General features: G+C 30.7%; 2 protein-coding genes, 1 long non-coding RNA gene and 1 pseudogene across 7 annotated transcripts; 3 read left to right on the top strand and 1 right to left on the bottom strand.

Annotated features, from left to right (window-relative positions):
* Window positions 1-899: 899 nt before the first annotated feature.
* Window positions 900-3,336, top strand: LOC107177565 (uncharacterized). Of its 5 annotated transcripts, XR_008056530.1 has the most exons (4): window positions 914-1,383; window positions 1,773-1,920; window positions 2,147-2,317; window positions 2,717-3,336. It is a non-coding gene; the product is annotated as an uncharacterized LOC107177565 (long non-coding RNA). The 5 variants fall into 5 exon arrangements; XR_008056529.1 differs by having other exon boundaries at window positions 918-1,383; window positions 2,147-3,336; XR_003065007.2 differs by lacking the exons at window positions 2,147-2,317; window positions 2,717-3,336 and having other exon boundaries at window positions 900-1,383; window positions 1,811-2,046.
* A 1,545-nt stretch (window positions 3,337-4,881) lies between these two features.
* LOC102623580 (uncharacterized) lies at window positions 4,882-7,897 on the top strand (annotated as a pseudogene).
* A 1,601-nt stretch (window positions 7,898-9,498) lies between these two features.
* LOC107177459 (uncharacterized) lies at window positions 9,499-12,705 on the top strand. Its single transcript, XM_052431230.1, has 4 exons — window positions 9,499-9,873; window positions 10,592-11,685; window positions 11,785-11,979; window positions 12,344-12,705. The coding sequence occupies exons 2-4, from the start codon at window positions 10,603-10,605 to the stop codon at window positions 12,599-12,601; spliced, it is 1,536 nt and encodes a 511-aa protein (XP_052287190.1). The 5' UTR covers window positions 9,499-9,873; window positions 10,592-10,602; the 3' UTR covers window positions 12,602-12,705.
* A 6,947-nt stretch (window positions 12,706-19,652) lies between these two features.
* LOC102619541 (uncharacterized) lies at window positions 19,653-21,361 on the bottom strand. The gene is made up of 4 exons (XM_006465568.3): window positions 21,178-21,361; window positions 21,020-21,097; window positions 20,124-20,303; window positions 19,653-20,041 (listed from the first exon to the last, which is right to left on the bottom strand). Exons 1-4 carry the CDS (start codon window positions 21,331-21,333, stop codon window positions 19,778-19,780), a joined length of 678 nt encoding a protein of 225 aa, XP_006465631.2. The 5' UTR covers window positions 21,334-21,361; the 3' UTR covers window positions 19,653-19,777.
* Between the last annotated feature and the right edge of the window lie 172 nt (window positions 21,362-21,533).

Raw genomic sequence — 21,533 nt, 5'->3', positions numbered from 1 at the left:
TGTTTACTTAGACTAAATAAAAGTATGGATTGTCAATCAGAATCCTAATTATTTGTTTACTTTGTCTTGGATTGGGAGTAAATTATTTTAAATTACAATTTTATCCTTATGTACAGAATTATAATTTGTAATTAAAAAATTAATAAAAAATATATTTGGAAAATAAAATAAATATTTTATTATATTTATAAATTAATAATAATTACGAATATTCTTAATTATGTAAATCATAATTTTTTATTAATTTTAATTTAAATTATGTGAATAAAAATTATTAATAATAGCAACACAAATGAAATATTATTATTGATAATATAGTACAAAATTAATATTTTTTTAAAATAAAATATTTATTATTATTAAATAAATAATTAATATTTATTAAAATTAATGTTTAATATTATAAATTTAAATATAATATTTATTTATTTTTATTTTATTAAATTTAATAAAATAAATATGATATAATTATTATTTTTAATAAATATGATATTATTTATTTTATTAAATATTATTTATTTATTTTATTAAATTTTATTTATTTATTTTATTTTTATAAGGATAAAATGGGAAGAGGGGGGATTGGATTCTCACTCCCACCTCTCCCCATAGGAGTGGGATTCCCACTCCTCACTCCAAAATTGGGTGAGACCCACGGATTCTCACTCTCACTCCCCCATTTTTTAAGGTAAGTAAACACTGGAGTGTGAGGAATCCACACTCCACACTCTCACTCCAGAAAGTAAACACTACCTAAATGCCAATTAAAATTAGTTAAATCTCTCCACCTGTCAGGAAAAAGGAAAATGATGTTGGGCCCGCGTCAAACCCGAAAATAAATAAAACGACGTCGTTTCGTTTGTTTTTTGTCTTTTTTACTTCTCCGAAACGCTGCCGTTTCTGATAAAATATCTCACTCACCGTAAATCTCTTTCGCTTTGTATCTTTGTTTCACCTGAGACAGGTAGAAGAATTCGTTACTTTTCTTACCGAAGAATTCGTTTCACCAGGGATTCCTTACCGAAAAAATCGTTACTTTCCTTCCTTGACCGAGGTCCAGCCATTGGGGATCCACCACGACCGACTCACAGCCACGGTCACCGTCGTTACTTTCTTCCCTGAACGAGGTCCAGCCATTCGGGATCCACCACGACAGACTCACAACCACGGTCACCGTAAACGCTGGTAGCCGAAACTTGTTTGGGAAATTGCAATTGATTTCCCTTTCGCACTTGATTTGGGTACAATTTTGAATTTGCTAATGTTGAGGTTGAGGATGAATGATGATGAGAGATTTCTAGTTTGTGAGGTTGAAGAAATGAGAGATTTCTGATTTGTGATTTGAGTCAATTGCAGCTGTTCTCTGTTCTTTTTTGAATTAATGTAAGGTGTATTTTATCTCCAGTTGTCTGTTTATGCACTCTTCTTGTTCGTTATTTCTGGGCATGAGAGATTTGTGATTTGAGTCAATTGCAGCTGCTGTTTGTCTGTTATTTCTGGGCTTATGCAACTGCTCTCTGTTGATAAATTATATTTATTTTTTACGGTCATATGTGTATACAGTCAATTGCAGCTGCTCTTGTTCGTTGGACATATGTGTATATGTTGTGTCATACACAATTTGCATTCTTACTCACTAAAACATTTCAATCATCTGTGTATTTTCTCCAATTTCAAATGCAACGTGTTGTGCTACTTTTCCCCATCTGAAAGTGCAAAAAAAGAAGTCTAATCTTTTAATGCAAGTAACTGTGAGTCGTCTTTTCTGTTAGTAGGTGTAGATTTGAAGAGAGCTTCAACCTCCTTTCAGGATATGTCCAACTTGGGGAAAGTTATGGAGGGGGAAGCAAAACTCTGAGACCTGGAGGTTTGTTTTTGTTAACCCTGGCTGTTCTCTATTTTGCCAATATTGGAAGCCAGGTAGATGGAAGAAAAAGTATAGAAACAGAAACAGATTATTACTATTATTTGTTATTTTTGTTGTAGCTTTCTGAATTTTTGTTAGATCTTTCCATTATATTTGGTCAACCAAGTTGCTTCATCTGATCTGATTTAGTTTATTGGGTTTATGTTTTAATTCCATAAAAATATTGTTATAGCGGTAAAACACAAGTCTAACTTGATTGAATGTTAACTCTCCTATTAGGTCAAAATGAGAATGTTGAACCATTGTATAGTGAAACATGGTTGAATGATGGCAACTGTCCACCAAATCAGAATAAACATGATGATCTCTTTTCCAGAAAGAGACAGAAACTACATCAGTGGGTTGCAATTATTATTTGCCATTGTTAAAGATGACGCCGTTTTAGAAATGGTAAGTGAAACGGCAGTGTTTTGGAGAAGCAAAAAAGAAAAAAAAACAAACAAAACGATGCCGTTTAATTTATTTTCGGGGTTTGACCCGGGGCAAACATCAACACTCCAGAAAAAAAGAGGAAAAAAAAAAGAAAATGATGTTTGTCCCGGGTCAAACCCCGAAATGGCGTGGAACGACGCCTTTTCGGCTCTTTTGTTTTATGTTTTGATTCGCTGCGAAACGATGACATTTCTACTTCTTTTTTTTTTTTCCCTTTGGTCTGATTTCTTCTTTCCCTTCGTTTAACCTAGTTACATCTTCGTTTTGAAAACAATTAGGCTTTCCTCTTCGTTCTCTTAATGACACTGTTTCTGCTTTTATTTTTTTTTTCTTTGTTATAATTTGCTGTGAATGAAGTCGTTTTGGCTAGGATACATCAGCTTCTTCTTCCTTTTCATTTAACCCAGCTGCAGAACCCTTGCTTCTTCCTTTTTGTTCTCCGAACCAGCTGCAGAACCCTTAATCACGCTAAGGAAAAAGCTTGAACGGGGACGAGTTTTCGACACTATCCCTGGAAGCTTGATTCTCCCCATTGTCCCTGACAAATTGATTGTTGAACGGCTTGTTCCTCACATGTATTTGGCAATCTTCCGGGGATGTTCTAATTTTTTCATAATGCAAGTATTGACTGTTGAACGCCATTATCCCGGGCATGCAATGTAGCTTGATTAAATAATTAAGAATGAAAAATGCTGTCAATTTGTGGTTTTGGTGTGATTTTCACAATCTGAAATTTTCCATACTAGATGGCGAATGGCAGCTTCAGCCGCAGTTGAAACAATAGCGATTGTTCAACATCAACAAGAGGAGACCTCCAAGGCTATGGTTTAACCCCTTCCAATGCAGCCTCTGCTGCAGTAAATTCAGTATACCCCCCGCGCGCGCGTGTCTATATATATATATATATAACTTTATGATGAGAGATCTCACAGTAATCTAAGTAATCAAATGAACATCATGCTGAAAAAATAAATAAAGCTGACAATTTTACTACGGTGAATTTCGTAGTTCATTATTCTTTCGATCATTTAGTTTGGTTTCTTGGTTAAATATGAAATGTATATATTACTATAGGGTAAGATTATTTGAACCCATTTATTCAATAAATAAACTATTAAAATTATATTCTCAAAAAAAATATTAAAATTATAATTTATAAACCCACATTAATACCTAAACTACTCTAATTAAACTAAATTATTGTAATTACCTTTTTTTTTTAATTTAACTAATTTTTCATCCTTTCCTCCATCTCTCCTTTTGGTGCTTTATCCATTACAACTTGCTACTCAAATCTAGGGGTTGCAAAACAAATAAACGAATCATATAGTAAATGAATAAAGTCTAAGTTCAATGGGTTTGAATTCCATTTGTTTATTAAATGAATATTTGTTTAATTGATTTACTCTATAAAATTTAATGAATCGAAATGAATTATTCAATGAATTGAATCGAATTTGAATTCATTTACAATTTGTGTAATACATTTATTGAAAAAAAATATTTTTGTCTTATTATTATAACTTATAATTACGAAACTATCATCTTAATTTTTAAATTTATGTATAAAAAATTAATGGCAAATAAGTAATTTAATCAAATGAATAATAAATGAACATCAAATGAATAAATTCATACTCGATTCGTTTTTTAACTATTTATTAAATGAATCTCAAATGATAAATGAATAAGTGACCTCAAACTTAGATTCAATTAATTTATTTTACAAATCAAATCAACTTTAGCCAATTATTAAACGAATTAATTTTTTCTAATTTAAACATGTTTAATTTGATTAGAATAGAATCGAATAATACATCTTGAACCGAATTGTCGCCCCTATCTATCCTTTAATTTTCTTTTCAAAGTAGTTTTTTTCCCCTAATATTTCATGTGTGAAACAATACCTTTAAAACTTAAGAAACAAACAGATGATAAAATTATATTTTTAATGGATACGGTTCTTCCATTGACTTTTTAGGAAAGCTTCTATGAAGAGAGAATACGTTGCTCAATATTGTAAAGAAATTTTGCATAAATTTACTAGTTGAAATCAAGAGGGAGTTTTATCAACGACAAACTTTTAGCCAAGTTCAAATATTTAACAAATTCCTCAAAAATTTCATTCCATTAACTAACAGAAGTGTAGGTGAAGAAAACAAATTCAATAAATGGGTAAAAATCCAAAGAAACACAAGAATTCTACATACAAAATATATGGCTTGAAGATGGGAGTAAACAATGTAATTTTTCTTTATTAATTGATGATTAGATTGCCTTACTACAAAGTAATTTAGGTTGTCGGCAATTTAATAAAGTGGCTTAATAAGTATTTTGATGGTTTAAAACATCAAATTACCCCATTTATTATTATATTTATAATCACCTACAACTAAGAGTCACAATTAATCAATTACAAAAAAAAAATAAATAAATGAAATAAAATGTTACCAATTTTTTTTTAAAAGAAAAAACAGTAACTTTGAAAACTTCACGCGCGCTTACTCCAACGCTCACAATGAACACTACTTCGTTGCTCCTCACGCCGCCATGCCGCCGAAGCCGATGCGGTCTCCGCCTCTCAGACGCCAGGTCCATCTTCGGACGCCGACGAGTCCACGTCGAAGCGACAACACATTTCCCTCTTAGCCTCTTAAGCACTTCTCCCGCTTCAGCCACGCGTCACCCTGTCCTATCATCTGTGTTTTGGTCTTGTTCGGCGCCGTTTCGTTGACATTTCATTATTCTCATAACCTCGTTTGTATTTCCCCCTACGATCGGCTCTCTCGATTCGGGCCCCGCCTTTACCGATCCGACGCCTTGGAGTCGGGTTCTGGATATCTCGATGTTCCCTGGTGTAAGTCTTTGATTAAAAACGCTTTTTTAAAATCAGATCTGCATTTTAATTTAATTTATTGTGAATATATTTATGAAATTATATGTATTTGCTATATGATAATAGTTTCTAAAGTTGCAATTTTTTTTTTTTTTTATGGGATCTTGTTGAAAGCTAGTTAGTGCAAATTTATAAAATTTTTGTGATTATTAAAACTTTTGCGAATGGTAATATCTGCAATGTGACCTTTCAAGATGAAAGTTTGAAGATCAAGTGCATTGGCACTTAAATGGGATTCTGAATAGGCTTCTTTTTTATTAATTGAAATGTTCAACTTTGAGAGTCTTATTGTTTATATCAATAATGTGTAAGTGGATGAGAGTGTTGCTAGAGAGAGGAGATCTTAAAGTAGTCATGAATTTCATTGTAAATTCAGCTGTGGCCTTTTAAATTTAATCTAGAAAATAGATTAGTTATTGGGTGGGCTTGTTTGTTTTTGCAGAGCCTAAAATCATAATTTTGGAGTAGCCTTCTGTTCATTTACCGGGGTTTATCGTTTTCTAAACTAAATCCTGTTATGACTCAGTATATGTTCTTTTCAAGGTTCTTTCACATTCTTTGATTTACTGTCATATTTGGTTTTCAGATGAATATGCATATTTTAGGTTACTTTGTACTTCCTTTTTGATTGTTACTCAATTTGAAATGGTGAATCTCAGTTGTCTTGCTTGATTTTGAATCGGCCACTTTTAGTTGCTTATCTTAGATGTTATTTAATTCTTATCCTTTTTAAAAGGCAGATCGAAAAATGGAAAAAAGGGTTGAATGGACAACCAAGGATTTAATCGAGGTTTTGGAAGAGTTTGTGCCTATATATGAAACTCGTCCTGTAAAAAACAACATTTATGGTATGGGTTTTGACCAAAGCTTTGGGCCTTGGTTCATTGCTCGATGGCTGAAGCTGGATCTGATGATTGAGAGTGGTGCTTTTAAGGACATTCAACCTGGGTTTTGCGACAAACTATGCCTGATAAATCAATTATTTCACTTTCGCCCTGGCATCCTGCTAACTATCTAAAGAAGGGGCCCGCTTATGTTGATGAAAACTGTACATATTTTGCTGGAAAAGATTTTGTGGATTTGGTTCTATAGATTGGGGGCCCGTCATGAAGAGACATGGGATTACCAATCTCAGCCGAGTCCTAATATTTTTTTATGACCATCAGAATGAATTGAAAAGGTACTCACCGTCCAACTTATTTGATATTGACAAACCTTTGCACTTCCTTATATACTCTAAGATTTGACATGCTTCACTTTTCTCAATGCTGATTTCTCTTAATTCATGCTTTCATGGAAGACTGAAGCAGGCGCTGAAAGTAGGGTTTCGACATCTTGTTTTTGAGGATAATTATGATACTGGAACTGGAGACCATTATTCGTTGAGGCAGCTATGCGATCAGTCATTCATAAGAGGTGCATGCTCTCCCCGCTTTATTTAATGTTTTATGGGTTGCATGAGAATATTTTGTCAAATCGTATGATATGTATCTCCCTTATGATCTTTAAACTCAATGAATTGTCCTTCCTTTTTTCCCCAGAAATATTGGTAATAGAAATTGCAATTGGCCCTTCCCTAAAGAAGTGAATTTGACAAATTGGATGGATGTTTTCGCTCTTTAAGATTTGTTTTAAAGTGCATCATATTGATGTGAAGTACACCCCACCCCTCATTTATCATTCCAGCTAAAGCCTTAGAGGAGATTCATACTGGGCTGCAGATTTTATTAGCTGCTTCCGCTGCCTCAGCTAGCCAAAAACAGCCAGAAATGCTTGTTTTTTTTTCCCTTTCTTTCATTATTCCAGCTTATAGTACCAAGTAGGCATCCAAATAAGTTTCTGTTTCTCTTCTTTGATCTAGCTCTCATGTCTCGTATCCATCTCCTGTTTTAGCCTTTGCACCTTTCTTCGAGTAGTTATATGTAATGCCTTTGTGGTTGAGAATCCAATTCAGTTCGAATTTGCCATGCATGTAATGTTTATTTTCATTAATTCGTTGAATGTTCAAACGGATTCAGGCATTCATTTTAATACTGCTATGCTTATTTCTTTTCAGCTGCCAACCCGTCTGTTCTTGTGGGACTCTCTGCCTCGAAATGCCATGGGAAAGGTAAACTGCAAGCATATCTCATTTCTTTTCTCACGTAAACTTCATTTCATGTCCTTTTACTAAAATGGGAAACATATTTAAAGGGAGAATGTAAAGGTTACTAAATCATTACTTTTATTGACTTTTTTCTTTTTGGCCACTTTCAGGTGAACAAGAAAGAGTTGAAGAACCAACTGGCTGCACAACAATAATTCAACTTAGTTGTACATTAATTATAAGTGAGGAATGCAAGAATGAACTAGAAGAAACATTTATTTTTCATTCTTTTCCTTTCCGTCGAAAGATCCCAAGTGAGAAGCTTGTAATAGTCTTGTATAAATTATATAGGCTAGAAAGAGTTACAGCTGATTTATGTCAAAAGGAACCGTCTATATTTTACTTACGAGTTACGAAAAATACTTCAAATATGCCTGTAGAATCAATATCTTCATACAGATTTTATGAATTATTTTTGCTAATTAATAATTCCAAGAGCGTGTATAATTGGAAGCTGTCTTTTATTTATCATATATTTTCTTGGGAGAAAAAGTGAAAGATTTGTTCCACTATTGCAATAACAGAAAGCAAAGGTATTGTTGATTGTGTTACTAATCTGATAAAATGGTTGCAAGATTATTTAAAGGTTGGCAAAGTCAAGATCACCGGGAGGGATGTGATCAAGTGATTTTCATCAAGCAATTTATTTAATCGATCAATTGATTTCAATCTTATGAGAGGTAGAATGTTAAAAAATTAATTTAACTTTTGTTCATCCCTCTTTATTAAAAATAAAAAATAAAAATTTATTATTGGGTCCAAATTATTTATCTTTCTATTGTCATTTAAAATCTCTTTGCTCAGTATGCGTCATTAATCTTGTAAACGCTTATAATGGGTAAAATATTTGTACATGTATAAAGAAAACCAAAATATAAGAATCAATCGACTACATGCAGAGCTATTAATGCAACACCTTATTTTGTTTATATTACATAGGGAGATTATTCATTTTCCTCCTAACTAAAATTAATAAATACGATTTATTTTTTTATTATTTTGATAATAATTAATAACTCTACTAATAATATAATTGTACCGTATTAACCTTATTTCTAACTATATTTTTATTCATATTTATTATAAGTTAAATAACTCATAAAAATGAAAATGAAAATAAAAAATTTAAGTACTCAAAATAAGAAATAATATATTGATGCAAATAAAAAACGTAATAATAAGAATTTTTTTGTACTTTTTGTTATTTTTTAAAATACTTTCTTATAATAGGTATATATTTTATATTCTCAAGATGAATTATCAATCAAATGACCTATTTACCTCTCTTTTTCTTTTTTCTTTTTTTAGTGCTAGAGGAACTTTTAAATATTATAAAAATTATAGGAGGTGAATGGTATATATTGATTTTAATAAAGAAGAAATTAATAATCTCCCTTTCACAAACATTTGGAACTTTTTTAAATTTAACTTTTTTTAATAAAATTTTTGACACAAAAATTTGAGTTGCCTTTTAGCACAGGTTACAATGTTTCCATTATAAATACAAGTCTAATATTTAATGACTTTTTCAGTTTCTATATATGATTTCACACCATTTCAACAATCGATTCATCAAAGCACATGTGACTGACACTATTCTAGTATTACTGAAGATTATTTTTCTAATAATATAATTTCATATAAAACTCATAGAATTTAAAAATATATAAATTATCAAACTCCTAACTGGAAAATGGATTAGTTTTCTTGGCTTAAATTTTCATTTAAAAGTAAAAGTCAGTGACACAAGTTTTCCTCTTTTGATTGCATTTAAGCCAACAGCAAAGAAGGGGATGAATTGGTGGTAATGTTATATCCTCACCTTTTTATTTTATTTTTATTTTTATTTTTTAATATTCACAATTTGATTGCTGTATAAAACAAATGAATGAGAATTTGTTTCTTAATTTCAAATGAATAATAAGTTCAAGTGATGAGCATATACTATTTACATATTTAATTTATATCTAACTTTATATTTGTTAGTTATTTTAATTGTTATTATTGATTAATTAAATTATTATATTGAACAGAAATATAATTAGATACTAAAAATAAAGTACACAAAGAAAAATAATTCGGGAATCATTGAAGATAAATTGGTTTTATTGGGAGCAATTGAGCCAAATTTACAAGGCAAACTAACCAAAATTCACTTAATTGCAAATCTAGATCATGCATGCACGTGAATGAATTGACGAAGTATGGAAACAGAAGCTTGGCTTGTTAAAGTCGGTTAGCCGTATTTAAAAAAAAAAAAAAAAAGTCGGTTAGCCAACTCAACTTCTAAAGGCTTTAGGATTCACGCTAGCGGTGGCTTAGGAATTCAAATCAAAAAAGGATTAATTGCAAGCTTCCACATAAAAAGAAGCCAAGTTGAGTGGAGAAGACATTCGCGAAGAGAAGCTTGATAGGAGCAGAAGATCAAGAACGAAACACGGGCAAAAGGCTTTCTTGCTCTCCTTAATTTAAGTACGTCTACCTAAATCTTGTTTAATGAAATAATTATTTTTTTATTTAATTAATTTTCTACATGTGTTCTTTGACGATTATCGTCTTTATTTCATATGATTGATTGATATATTAAATAATTATCTTTTATTTTTAATAATGATGGATTTAAAAATCTTAGTAGTTTAATTAATCTTAAATCTATACTCTATTTGCTCAACTAGATTAAGATTAATATTGATTTAGATTTAAATTGGTCAATTAACCCTAAAACATAATTTTTTTTTTCCTCCGGTTAAAACATATTTTTATGTAGAGCGACAGCCTTCTTCAAATTTTTATTATATATTTACTTATTTATGTTTGATAATCCTTTTCACCCTTTCTGTAATTATTTGTGATAAATTTATTTATTTAAAGCCTGCACATGTTATATATGCGGTGGGAAAATTTAGGCTAATTAGCAATTAGTATGCGTATTTTCAGGAATTGAGTCTGAAGAATTTTCTTGAAAAAATTTTAATTATATGTTTTGGGGTTCTTTCGCTTAGAGTTTATTTATTATCGTTCACTGTTTTCTCTTTTGTTAGTATTTTTTTTTCCCCTTTTAAAGCATAGTAGAGCAGGAAATTGAATATGCTCTCCAACCATGTGAAAAGCACAGATAATGTATTTATATGTTTGTTGCATTCTTTTTCTTTGATTATGATGCAATTTCTGAACATGAATATGATTACAGAGTTGCAGATTATGGATCGAATATCGGAGTTGCCTACATTTTGGAAAGAGAAAGATGAAGAATTACAAAAAGAATTTGACGAGTTGAAATTAATTGATAATAATCTGGTTCAGTTCCGCAATGAACTTAAGTTAGGTATTCAGAAGTGGATTCTGCTGGTACGACTTAAGGATGTTGAAGGATCTTCTTATCTTGTTAATAAATGGACAGCATTGGTGGTGGATGTTGAAGGATCTTCTTCTCTTGTTGATAAATGGATAGGATTGGCCGTAGGGAATGGGGTAAAAGAATTACACATTGTAGTCGAATCATCACCTCACGAAAGTGCCTACACTTTGCCTCAAGCAATCTACTCTGCTAAATTGTTAACCACTTTAGTTCTCAATGGTTGTCGATTGGACGAACCCTTGATTGCTATAAACCTAAATTCTCTGAAAAATCTTTCTCTACAGAGAGTCTATGCAAATGAACAGATGGTCCATAACCTTATTGCTGAATGCTGTTCACTGGAAGATTTGAGCCTTCGCTATACTTTGGGTTTGAAGTTTTTTAGTGTCTCCAAAGCACACAAACTGAAGAATATGGTAATTGTGGATTATTCACGGTCAAGTGAACTTGAAAGTATTGTTGCTCCGAGTCTTCAACAGTTAACCCTGGTGCGTGTCATTGTCGTGGCTACTTGCCCAAATTTGAAAAAGTTACATCTATCTGAGATTGTTCTCGAAGACCAGGAGTTTCATGAACTTATTTCAAAATTTCCCTTGCTCGAGGATCTGTCAGTGTCTAGCTCTCAACCCCTCGAAAGGGTTAAATTTTCAAGTAATTTGCTCAAGCGCGTAGCATTTTTGTTCTGTAGAAGTTTGAGAGCAGTGGACCTTGATACTCCCAATTTACTATCTTTTACTTTTGAGAGTGTTCGAATTCCCACCATATCAATAAGTGCGTCTCATCAATGTCCATGGAATGTATTCTTTGTACATGAACATGACGTTGGAGATATTGACAACTGGTACCTTAAGCTAAAAGAATTTCTTGGAGCATCTAATCAAATTGAAAATCTGCTCATAAATCTACGTAGTGTAAATATCCGACAGGTACGTATGCATATTTATAATAGGTTAGTGCTTTTGTACTTTTGACTGACATTATATTCCTAATTGTGTCTTTTTTTCTCATTGTTGTGATTTGTTTAGATGCCATTTGATTTAGAGGAATTCAAAAATCGTTCCCCCTCACTCCCTTTTCAAGTCGGGAATATGCGACTCATAGTAGGTATGGAAGTGCCAATACAAGAATACAAGAATTTGATGGATGGTATTTTCTGGATTTGTTATCCCAAGAATTTGTATCTGCCTAAACAATTCAATGCCAGTTCCCAATTTATCGAGGTATGTTTAGCTTTACCAGTAATTTGGCATATTCAATGTGTTATTAAAAAATATTAAAGATTGAAACAAGGTAAGACTGAGCCTAGTTTATCTTGCTTTTCAATTATATTTTAATTAACATGGTAAATTAGGTCCAGTCTTATCTTGTTTCTGTCGACATTCTATTAAATCTTGCTTTTTAATTATGTTTTAATTAACATAATAAATTAGGTCCAATCTTATTTTATCTCTGTCGACGTTCTATTAAAATTTTCAATGTAAGCATCATTAATTCTTCAGTAATATTATTTAAACTTTGTTGTTAGTTTTAAAGTTCACATTATAATATGTATGCATGCCCTAATTTTCGTTTAATTGCATGCAGTGGCTTTTGGAACTACTATGGAATAGAAATGAGAAGTGTTGCAAATCTTGTCCTATCAAATGTTGGAGGCATTATTTAAAGAATACAAAGACAGCGAGCTTCTTACCGAATGGAGATGCTAGGCCAATTAATATAGATAATTGGAGGGATAGACTGCCTATGCTTCCAGATGGATATTTGAGGGAGAGATTGCCTACGCTTCCAGATGGAAATTTTAAACTCAATCTTGAATGGTGTTTTCCCGAACATGACGCATGATAAGTCTCGATCAGTTTTTCTCTCTGATAGTAAGAAACATATATTATAATAGGATAACGAATGTGTTGAATCATATTGATAAATAAAATTCTACATGTTCAAATGAGGGCGACCAATCTCAGTATATCACTCGTTTGAGTCAATATTTTTTTGTAGCGCCTTGTCCCAGGTGCTCCTCATACCATTTTCTCATGAAACAAGATTGTCTTATTTAAGCCAAACAGATCCATTTATATTTTACTTACAAAAAATATTTCAATTATGCTAGTAAAATCAACATCCTCATACAGAATTTAGGAATATTTTTGCTTATTAGTAAGTCCAAGAGCGCATGATAGAAAGCTGTCTTTTCCTTATCATATGTTTCTTATCCAGAGAAAGATTCGTTTCAATTTAGATGAATGAGCTAGTGGTTTGCAAGATTATTAAAATATTAGCACAACTAATATCATCACAAACATGAATTTTAAAATAGATTAGAGTTAATACAACAAATTAATAAATGCACGACATGTGTAATTAAATTTAATATAACTATCATTTACATGGACATTGCTTTTAAAAATAAAAGTGTATTTCATAGCATTATTTGCTTGTATATAATTGACATGATATTTCTAATGTATTCTAAAATTTCTCGATCACTGGCTCTAAATACCTAATTAACATCTTTTTTTAAATTCTTCTAAAAGCTCTTTGCTTAGTATTTCCCCTAGGGATGGCAATGGGGAGGGGAGGGGAGGGGACCAACATCCCCGCACCCATCCCCGATGTTCTTCATATATCCCTGTCCCAATCAGAATTACTTGAGGGGATCTCCGAAAGGTCCCCGATCCCCGAATAACTGATACATTTTTTTATTTTTGAACTTAATTTAATCATATTAAAATAAAAATTTTAATAAGGTAAGGTTTGACAATATATCTTAGATTAACATTAATTCAATACAAAAATTACACTAAAAATACAAATAATTAGAATAATTATCTTCCTCAACCTTTATAATCCTATAATAAAAAGAAATTACTTCGATATCAATAATGAAATAAATGAAATGGGTATAGATATTGAAATTAATATTTTTAATAAAAGCATTTACTCTTGTATCTCATACTCATCCTATTCTTCCTCGAGGAATGTTGGAAATTAAGAGATAGGATCAGGTTTCAAATCTAAAACAATAAAAATAATATATGCAATATGACTCATAATCTAAAATAGTTTTGGGTCAAAACCTTTGAAATAAGGTATGATCAAATAGTAATTAGGACTACAACTAGTTAACCAGGCTTGAAATTTTTATAGTAGATGCGTATAAATATTTTGATATTTGTTATTTATACTAATATTTAACATTTTATAATTTAAATTTTATTATTCATTTATTAATAATTCTAAAAAATAAAATCAGAAAAAAAAATTAATATGAGGAAATGGGGAAATGGGTAGGGGATGGGGATTCCATCTCATCCCCGTCCCTTCCCCGAATAAAAATCTGGGTAAAAAATCATCATCATCCATTCCCCGAATAAGAAATTGGGTATAAAATTATCTTCATACCCTCCCCGAATAGGAAAAATCCTCAATGGTCCCTGTCCCCGTGGAAGTTTTTGCCATCCCTAATTTCCCCATTAATCTTGTAAACCCTAATTAACTTTTTTTTTTTATAGATTGGACATGCTTTGAGAGGGCCTAGGCTTTTTACAAATTATATGTGTCAAGCCTAGGCGCAAGCCCTTAAATTGTCAAGGCTAGCCCTTAGTATTTAAATCATGGTCATAATACACTTGCACAGTTGTATTTTGTATTTTTTACTAGTTTCAAAATTATGTGATTCAATTCTTAATTAACCGTTATATGAATAAATATGGGGATTAAATACGTAATATGCCACAACCTATTGAAGTGTTATTATCGTATTATTGTGTTGATCTTAGGTCTAAATTAATAAATACCATTTATTTTCGTATCCTTTTTATAATAGTCAATAACTCTCCTAGCAATATAATTGTACAACATTTCTCTTATTTTTAAATATATTTTTATTTATTATAAGTTAAATAAATATATAAATTAAAATTAAAATTAAAACTTAAGTACCAAAAATAAGAAATAACATGCTTTGATGTGAATAAAAAAATTAATAATAAGATTTTTTGTACTTTTGTTATTTTCTAAAAAAATTTCTTATAATAAATATATATTTTATATTCTCAAGGTTAATTATCAAGCAAATTACCCATTTACTCCCCTTTTCTTTTAATTTTTTTAGTGATAGAAAGATTTTTAAATATTATAAAAATAATAAGAGATAAGTGATTTACATTAATTTCGTTAGAGGAGAAATTAACAATGTCCTTGTCACATATGTTTGACACTATTTTAAATTTAGGGTCCTGCTACTTTGTAACTGGTGTTCACTGTTCAGTATCCCTATTGTGTCATTTAGTGATTTAAGCATTAAATCTAACTAAAGAGTTGCATATCGGCATATCGGCCCAGATGTGTTTGCATAATTATTAACATTGTCATCCCCGACATTTATTGAAAAATTAGAAAAGGCAAAGGTTTCTGAATGTTGACATATATGTCCAGATTATTTCAAAAAATTTTAAACTATAATCCATTGACCTAGTTTGACTATTAGAATGAGTATCATTGTATAGACCATAATGTAATCTCATGTAAAAATTACAAAATACATGAAAAATTAACATGTGTTAATAAATATTTTTGTAACATAATATGTATTTAATATACAATAAATTATTTGAATATGTCAATTAAAAAAGAATAAATAATGAAAATATATTAATTTGTTAATAATAACAATAATAATATATGACCAAAATGAAAATGTATATGCCTAAATTAAATGTTTCTAATACTATTAGTAATGAACACGTCTCGTAATTCCTACAGTTATTTTAATGACAATATCTTCATGTGTACTGTAACCGAATTCATTTCTATTTTTTCTTTATTCTTAATTAGCAGTTTAGCACCCATCAACTTTATTCTCTATTTTTTTCCCTTCTTTTCATAAACTCAAATGTATTAAAATAGTTTTAATTAAAACCATCATATTTTAAAAATAGATTTTTTTTTATCAGCAATAACCTAATATTGATCTTTGGTCTAGGTTGATTTCAAAGTACAATTATTTTTTCATAGATGCTATTGAATAAAGATTTATGGCTCTTAAAATTCTATTATTTATAAACTTCCCATTCATGTTCTCTAAAATTCTTGAACTAAACCTTTTCTTGAGAACTTTTTTTCTTTTTGAATTTATACGAATGACTATTTTTGTGTTAAATAAAAGATACCTTAAGTAGAGAATAAATGGTTGTAAATTATAGATGTTTATCCTTTGTCCTTAATATTAATTTAATGAATGGGTATTTTTGTAATATAACTAATTTAATTATAGTATGAGATTTTTTGAACCTACTAAATTATTCTATACACCTAATTACTTAAGAAACCCATAGCCTAAAGTTAAAAATTAAAATTTGACTATGTATGCCTCATAATACTAAAAATAACCTCAATTTCATTTATTTTTTGAATAAAAATTATACTCTACTGCTTTTTTTTATCAAAATTAATCTTTTATGGACTGGATAATCTTGCAAAGTTTGGACAATAAAAGATGAATAAAAAAGTGCTTTATGCTAGAAAAAATTCAACTTTTAATTTGACAGCAATAAACATTTATTTATCTCTTTATTATTCTTTTTTACTTGTAATAGAAAAAGAATTGCTTTGCAATTTTTTTGTCTATTGGAAACTTACAACAATTAAATGGGGATTGGTGCTAACTGTTAAGTAAAGATGCTTAAATCTTGTTTTCATGTTTTTTTTTTTTTGGTACCGTTTGCCTTTGGTTTTCCTATTAATTCATGATCACTGTGCAATTCTTCATATATATATATATACACTTCTAGTGTTTATGCAGTTTTAAAATATTCCCCCATTGAAGGATCCAGGATTCTATAAAATCTCAACTCATGCCTCGTGAAATTAAAAGCTAAAATTTGCTTAAATTAAAGACCTCCCAACAACAAATGTAGATGGTAATTCAATTTGACTTATTTGTTCCATTACGTTTTTACACTAGTTTCTTTTTTTCTTTTTGAATGAATATTATTTGTTTAATATGAAATTGTGCATAGCTTAAAATAAAATTTGAATTTAAATTACAATAAGAATAAAAGAAAATAATAAGTAATGAAGTATATATCTTGTCCTTAATATTAAATTATTTCATAGGCATTTTAGTAATAGAAATTTTAATTAAAAAATAGCTGTAAAATATATTTTGAAGTCAAATAGCCTACTCTTATTTAAAAGGAGGTACTATGAGTATTTTATTGATTTATATATCCACGGACCTTTTTTTTTATAAGGGTAAAAATAATAATTCTATATTCTATTAAATTTTTGTTAATAGTCAACTCAACAATATAAGTATAAAAAAAATAAAGAGGACTTGAGTGTCAAAATTTAGAAATGTTATTTAGTTGTTTATTTGGGTTTTTTAACAAGAAACAAGACATAACTATAGTGAAATTAAATGAAAAAAATAGTTGTATAATATATTTTGGTACTAAATTCTCAAACTTTGTTTGGGATTAGATGAGCACTATTCAAGGTGCAGCTTTATCAATTTATTATAAATAAATCTGATTGCTCAGATCTAATGGTCTAAAAGCAATGTTAAATGGAGAAAATCGGGCTGATTATAAAGGAGTGGTGAAGACGATTGGGAAAATAAAATTACCATTATAACTGAATTGTAAATAAGAATTAATGCAAAAGATTCAATCAAAAAGGATAAAAGAGGGTAAAGTATTACTAGGGTGCCGAAACTTTGCCCTTAAATTTAACTACTTTTTTAACAAAATTTTTGACCCAAATATTTGAGTTGCTATTTAACACAAGTTGCAATGTTTCCATTTCAAATTCGAGTCTAATTTGTTTTTAATACTGATTACACATCATATTACTGTATTGCATAGATATTTACAACTGCAATTATAGCAGACATTACACTGATATTTACAATTAGATATATATAATTGAGACTTATATTATTATATTAAATTATATGAAGTACATGCCCAGACAAATAACTCTCTCAGACGAGAGATGTCTCTACTCCACTCGTATTTCGCAAAAGAGAACGACTTATAAATAATTTAATCATTCAATACTTTTGTGAGGGCTTGGACCGGCACCCGCACACTTGTGAGGGCAGCAGCCCAACCACTGGGCCAAAGGCTGAGTGGCTCCAAGTCTAATATTTTATGCCTATTTTAGTCTCCCTATATGATTTCACATCACTTTAACGATGAATTCATCAAACCACGTGTCAACATCACTGACACAATTTTAGCATTAGTAAAGATAATTTCTCTAATAATGTACTTCCATATAAAACTCATAGAACTTAAAATATATAATTTATCAAACTTCTGACTAGAAAATGGATGAGTTTGCTTGGCTTAATTTTTTTTTTTTGACAATAAAAGTCAGTGACACAATTTTTCATCTATTGATTGCATTTAAGCCAACAACAAAGAGAGTGGATGAATTGGTGGTAATGTTAGATCTTCATGACCTTATCTCTCTTTTTTTTTTTTTGGATATTCACCATTTGATTGGTGTATAAGACCAATGAATGAGAATTTGTTTCATAATTTCAAATAAATAATAAATTTAAGTGATGAGCATATACTATTTAATAGTTAATCTCTAATTATATGTTTACTAGTTATTTTAATTGTTATTTTCGATTCATTAAATTATTTTATTGAACAGAAAAATAATTAGATATTTGATATAAAGTGCACAAAAAAAAATTGGGAATCACTGAAGAAAAATTGGGTCGGGGAGAAATTGACCAAATTCACACGTGGAATACTTGGTGAATAACCAAAATTCAATTAGTTGCAAATCTAGATCATGCATGCACGTGAATGAATTAAAGAAATATGGAAACAGACCTTGGCTTCCTAAAGTCGGTTAGCTAACTCAACTTCTAAAGGCTTTAGGATTTCATGCTAGCGGTGGCTTAATTAGGAATTCAAATCATAAAAAGGATTAATTGCAAGATTCTATGTAAAGGGAGCCAAGTTGAATGGAGTAGACATTCGCGAAGACAAGCTTGATCGCAGGGGCAGAAGATCAAGAACGAAGCACGGGCAAGAGACCTTCTTGCTCTTCATTAATTTAAGTACGTCTAATTATTTTTTTTCTTAATTAATGGTCTACATGTGATCTTTGATCATTATGGTTTTTGTTTCATATGATTCATTTGATATATTGAATAATTATCTTTTCATTTTCAACAGTAGTGAGTTCTGAACCTTAGTAGTTTAATTAGTTTTAGAACTCTATTTGTTCAACTAAGTCAAGATTAATATTGATTTAGAGTTAAATTGGGCTTTTCATTCAACCCTAAACCGTAGTATTTTTTTTTTGCTCTGGTTAAAAATAATTTTATATAGAGTGACAACCTCTTCTTCAAATTTTTTTAATATATTATTTATATATGACTGATAATCCTTTTCACCCTTTTCTGTAATTATCTGTGATAAATATATTTATTTGAAGCCACCGAACATGTTACATACGCGGGGGAAAGATATAGGTTAATTAGTAATTAGTATGCATATGTTCAGGATTTGAGTCTGAAGACCTTAGCTTTGTAAATACTTGCTTTGTAAAAGACTTTAGCTTGTGTTAAGAATTATATATGGATTATTTTCGCTTAACGACATATTTTAACTAGTTTTATGTTTAATTGACAAGATATAGATGTTCTAAGTGGCACTAATCATGATTATGATAGTGTGATTCCTGTTGGATCCTTAAAAAGAGTCCCAACAATTAATGAATGTGGTATAATCCATCTCTCACTGATCCTTGTTGAAATATTTTATTTGCATCTATTTCTGCCTTGTAGTTTGTGAATTGTACTTGATCCGGTATTGAACTATTTCTCATTATAAGGAAAGGAAAACAATATCTAATTATCTATGACTATTGTTACACTTCAAATCCTTTGATTAAGATTGTAAATAGTTGGGCATTGTAATCACTTCTCAAACAACATAAATTACTGAACACAACGAAAGGTTGATCATTCATTAGTTACATTTGCAAGGCTTAGGGCCCATGGAGAGACAGCTTCAGCTCATAAGCGTCTTCCATATTACGATGTTCGGTGGTAGACACCAGCTCAAAACTTGCATCCAAATGGTACAGGTGAAAAAAGAGGGTGGGTGTGCGGACGGAAATCCTGTAGCCTTCGAATTCATTTTCGTCGTTGCGAATGTCTGTGAAGACAATCCCCTCATCCTCCTCATCCTCCTCACCATAGCGAATGTCCTTCGAAACCTTAATAGGAGGATATATCACGAAAGGAGGACACTGTAAAAGAAATATAGTTTCATTAGTAATTATTTTAGTTATTTTAAAGTAGAAATCTTAAAAAAAAAAAAAAAAATACTACCGTGTGAAGCTCCCAACAAGTTTTAGTTATATCAAGTTTCAGCGGTTCGTATCCACGACAAGCAATATTTACGAAGAAAGCAGGAACTTGAACTTGGCAACCGAAACGATCGTCCTGCATCGGACTCGGGTTGCTGTTAGGGTACAGAATAACCCAACCCCCCCAGTCACATCGGGAACACTAATAAAGAAAATAAAAAGTGTCAAGAACCACTAAACAGAATGATTAAGGGTGATATTTTTAGTTTGTTGATTTTTGTTTTGTGATAAGGAAAACAGATAAAACTTGTTTGGTAGACTCGTTTTTTAAGAAAATAGTACAGTAACGAGACATGAATCATTTCCCTTTTTTCAAGTTTACGAAGGAAACTAGTTCTTGTTGTGGTCTAACAAATTTTTTGTGGGTCCTACAATCTGTAATACATGATTGAAGCTTATACCAGGTGAAAGCGTGAAAGATTTGCAAGTCCAGATAGCAGTTTGATTCGAAAACTATCGACAAAAAATCCCAAGCCATTAAGCTCTCAATAAAACCCACAAAAACCATATCCAAAGCCTGATATAATCACCATTTGTTGCCATGCCCCATACTACCATTTTGTTCAAATTTACATACAGCTTCACAAAACAAACCATAACAAATACAATACTGTAAAGCTACTAAACAGAACAAAATGAGAGGAAAAAAAAATCATAAACTCACACAAAAACAGACACAACCATCAAAGAACAAAAAAAGAAAAAAGAACGAGAGTATAAAATTAAAGAAAAAGCATACCGTGCAAGCAATAAAAGCTAACAAAAAGAAAGCTTGATCACTCAAGCTGAGTTTAGCTGGCGGAAGAAAAAGATTAGTACTCTACTCTTAACAAAAATAACATAATAGAAAATATGTACTGGAATATATCTCCCATCCATGCCGGGACGCAAAAACAAGCTCCTCCACGCTTCCTCACCGCAACACCTGCATCGCACCTGCAAAACGTAGAAAACAGATTAAAACAAAGAAACTAACTAAGTATAAAAAGTAAAAAATGCTTTCTTATAGCACATACCAGCAGACGATACTCAAAATCAGGACTCTCCATCCCTCCGTTAGGCTGCAGTTTCACCAATTGCGAGCCACAACAGGACAGGTATGTGAATTTCACAGCGTAAGATTTAGTCTCCATAAATCCCGGCGGCGGCACAAATTCCTGCGGCGGCCACATGATTCTTCTTTTCGTGGGCAATGGACAGATATTACGCTTAGAACCGTCTACCGAACAATTATTAATAGGCAGTTATGAAAGGTAATTTGCACATAGCGCCCCTTACTTTTAACTTAATTTCAAAATAATGGATTCAAATTAGAAACTATCAAACTTTCCCTTCAACTTTGCATGTAAAATATGTTCAAATTATGTAACTT

The sequence above is a fragment of the Citrus sinensis genome, chromosome 7, assembly GCF_022201045.2.
Source record: "Citrus sinensis cultivar Valencia sweet orange chromosome 7, DVS_A1.0, whole genome shotgun sequence".
Lineage (NCBI taxonomy): Eukaryota > Viridiplantae > Streptophyta > Magnoliopsida > Sapindales > Rutaceae > Citrus > Citrus sinensis.
The sequence above is the reverse complement of the archived record's forward strand: the minus strand, read 5'-3'. Positions and strand labels throughout refer to the sequence as shown.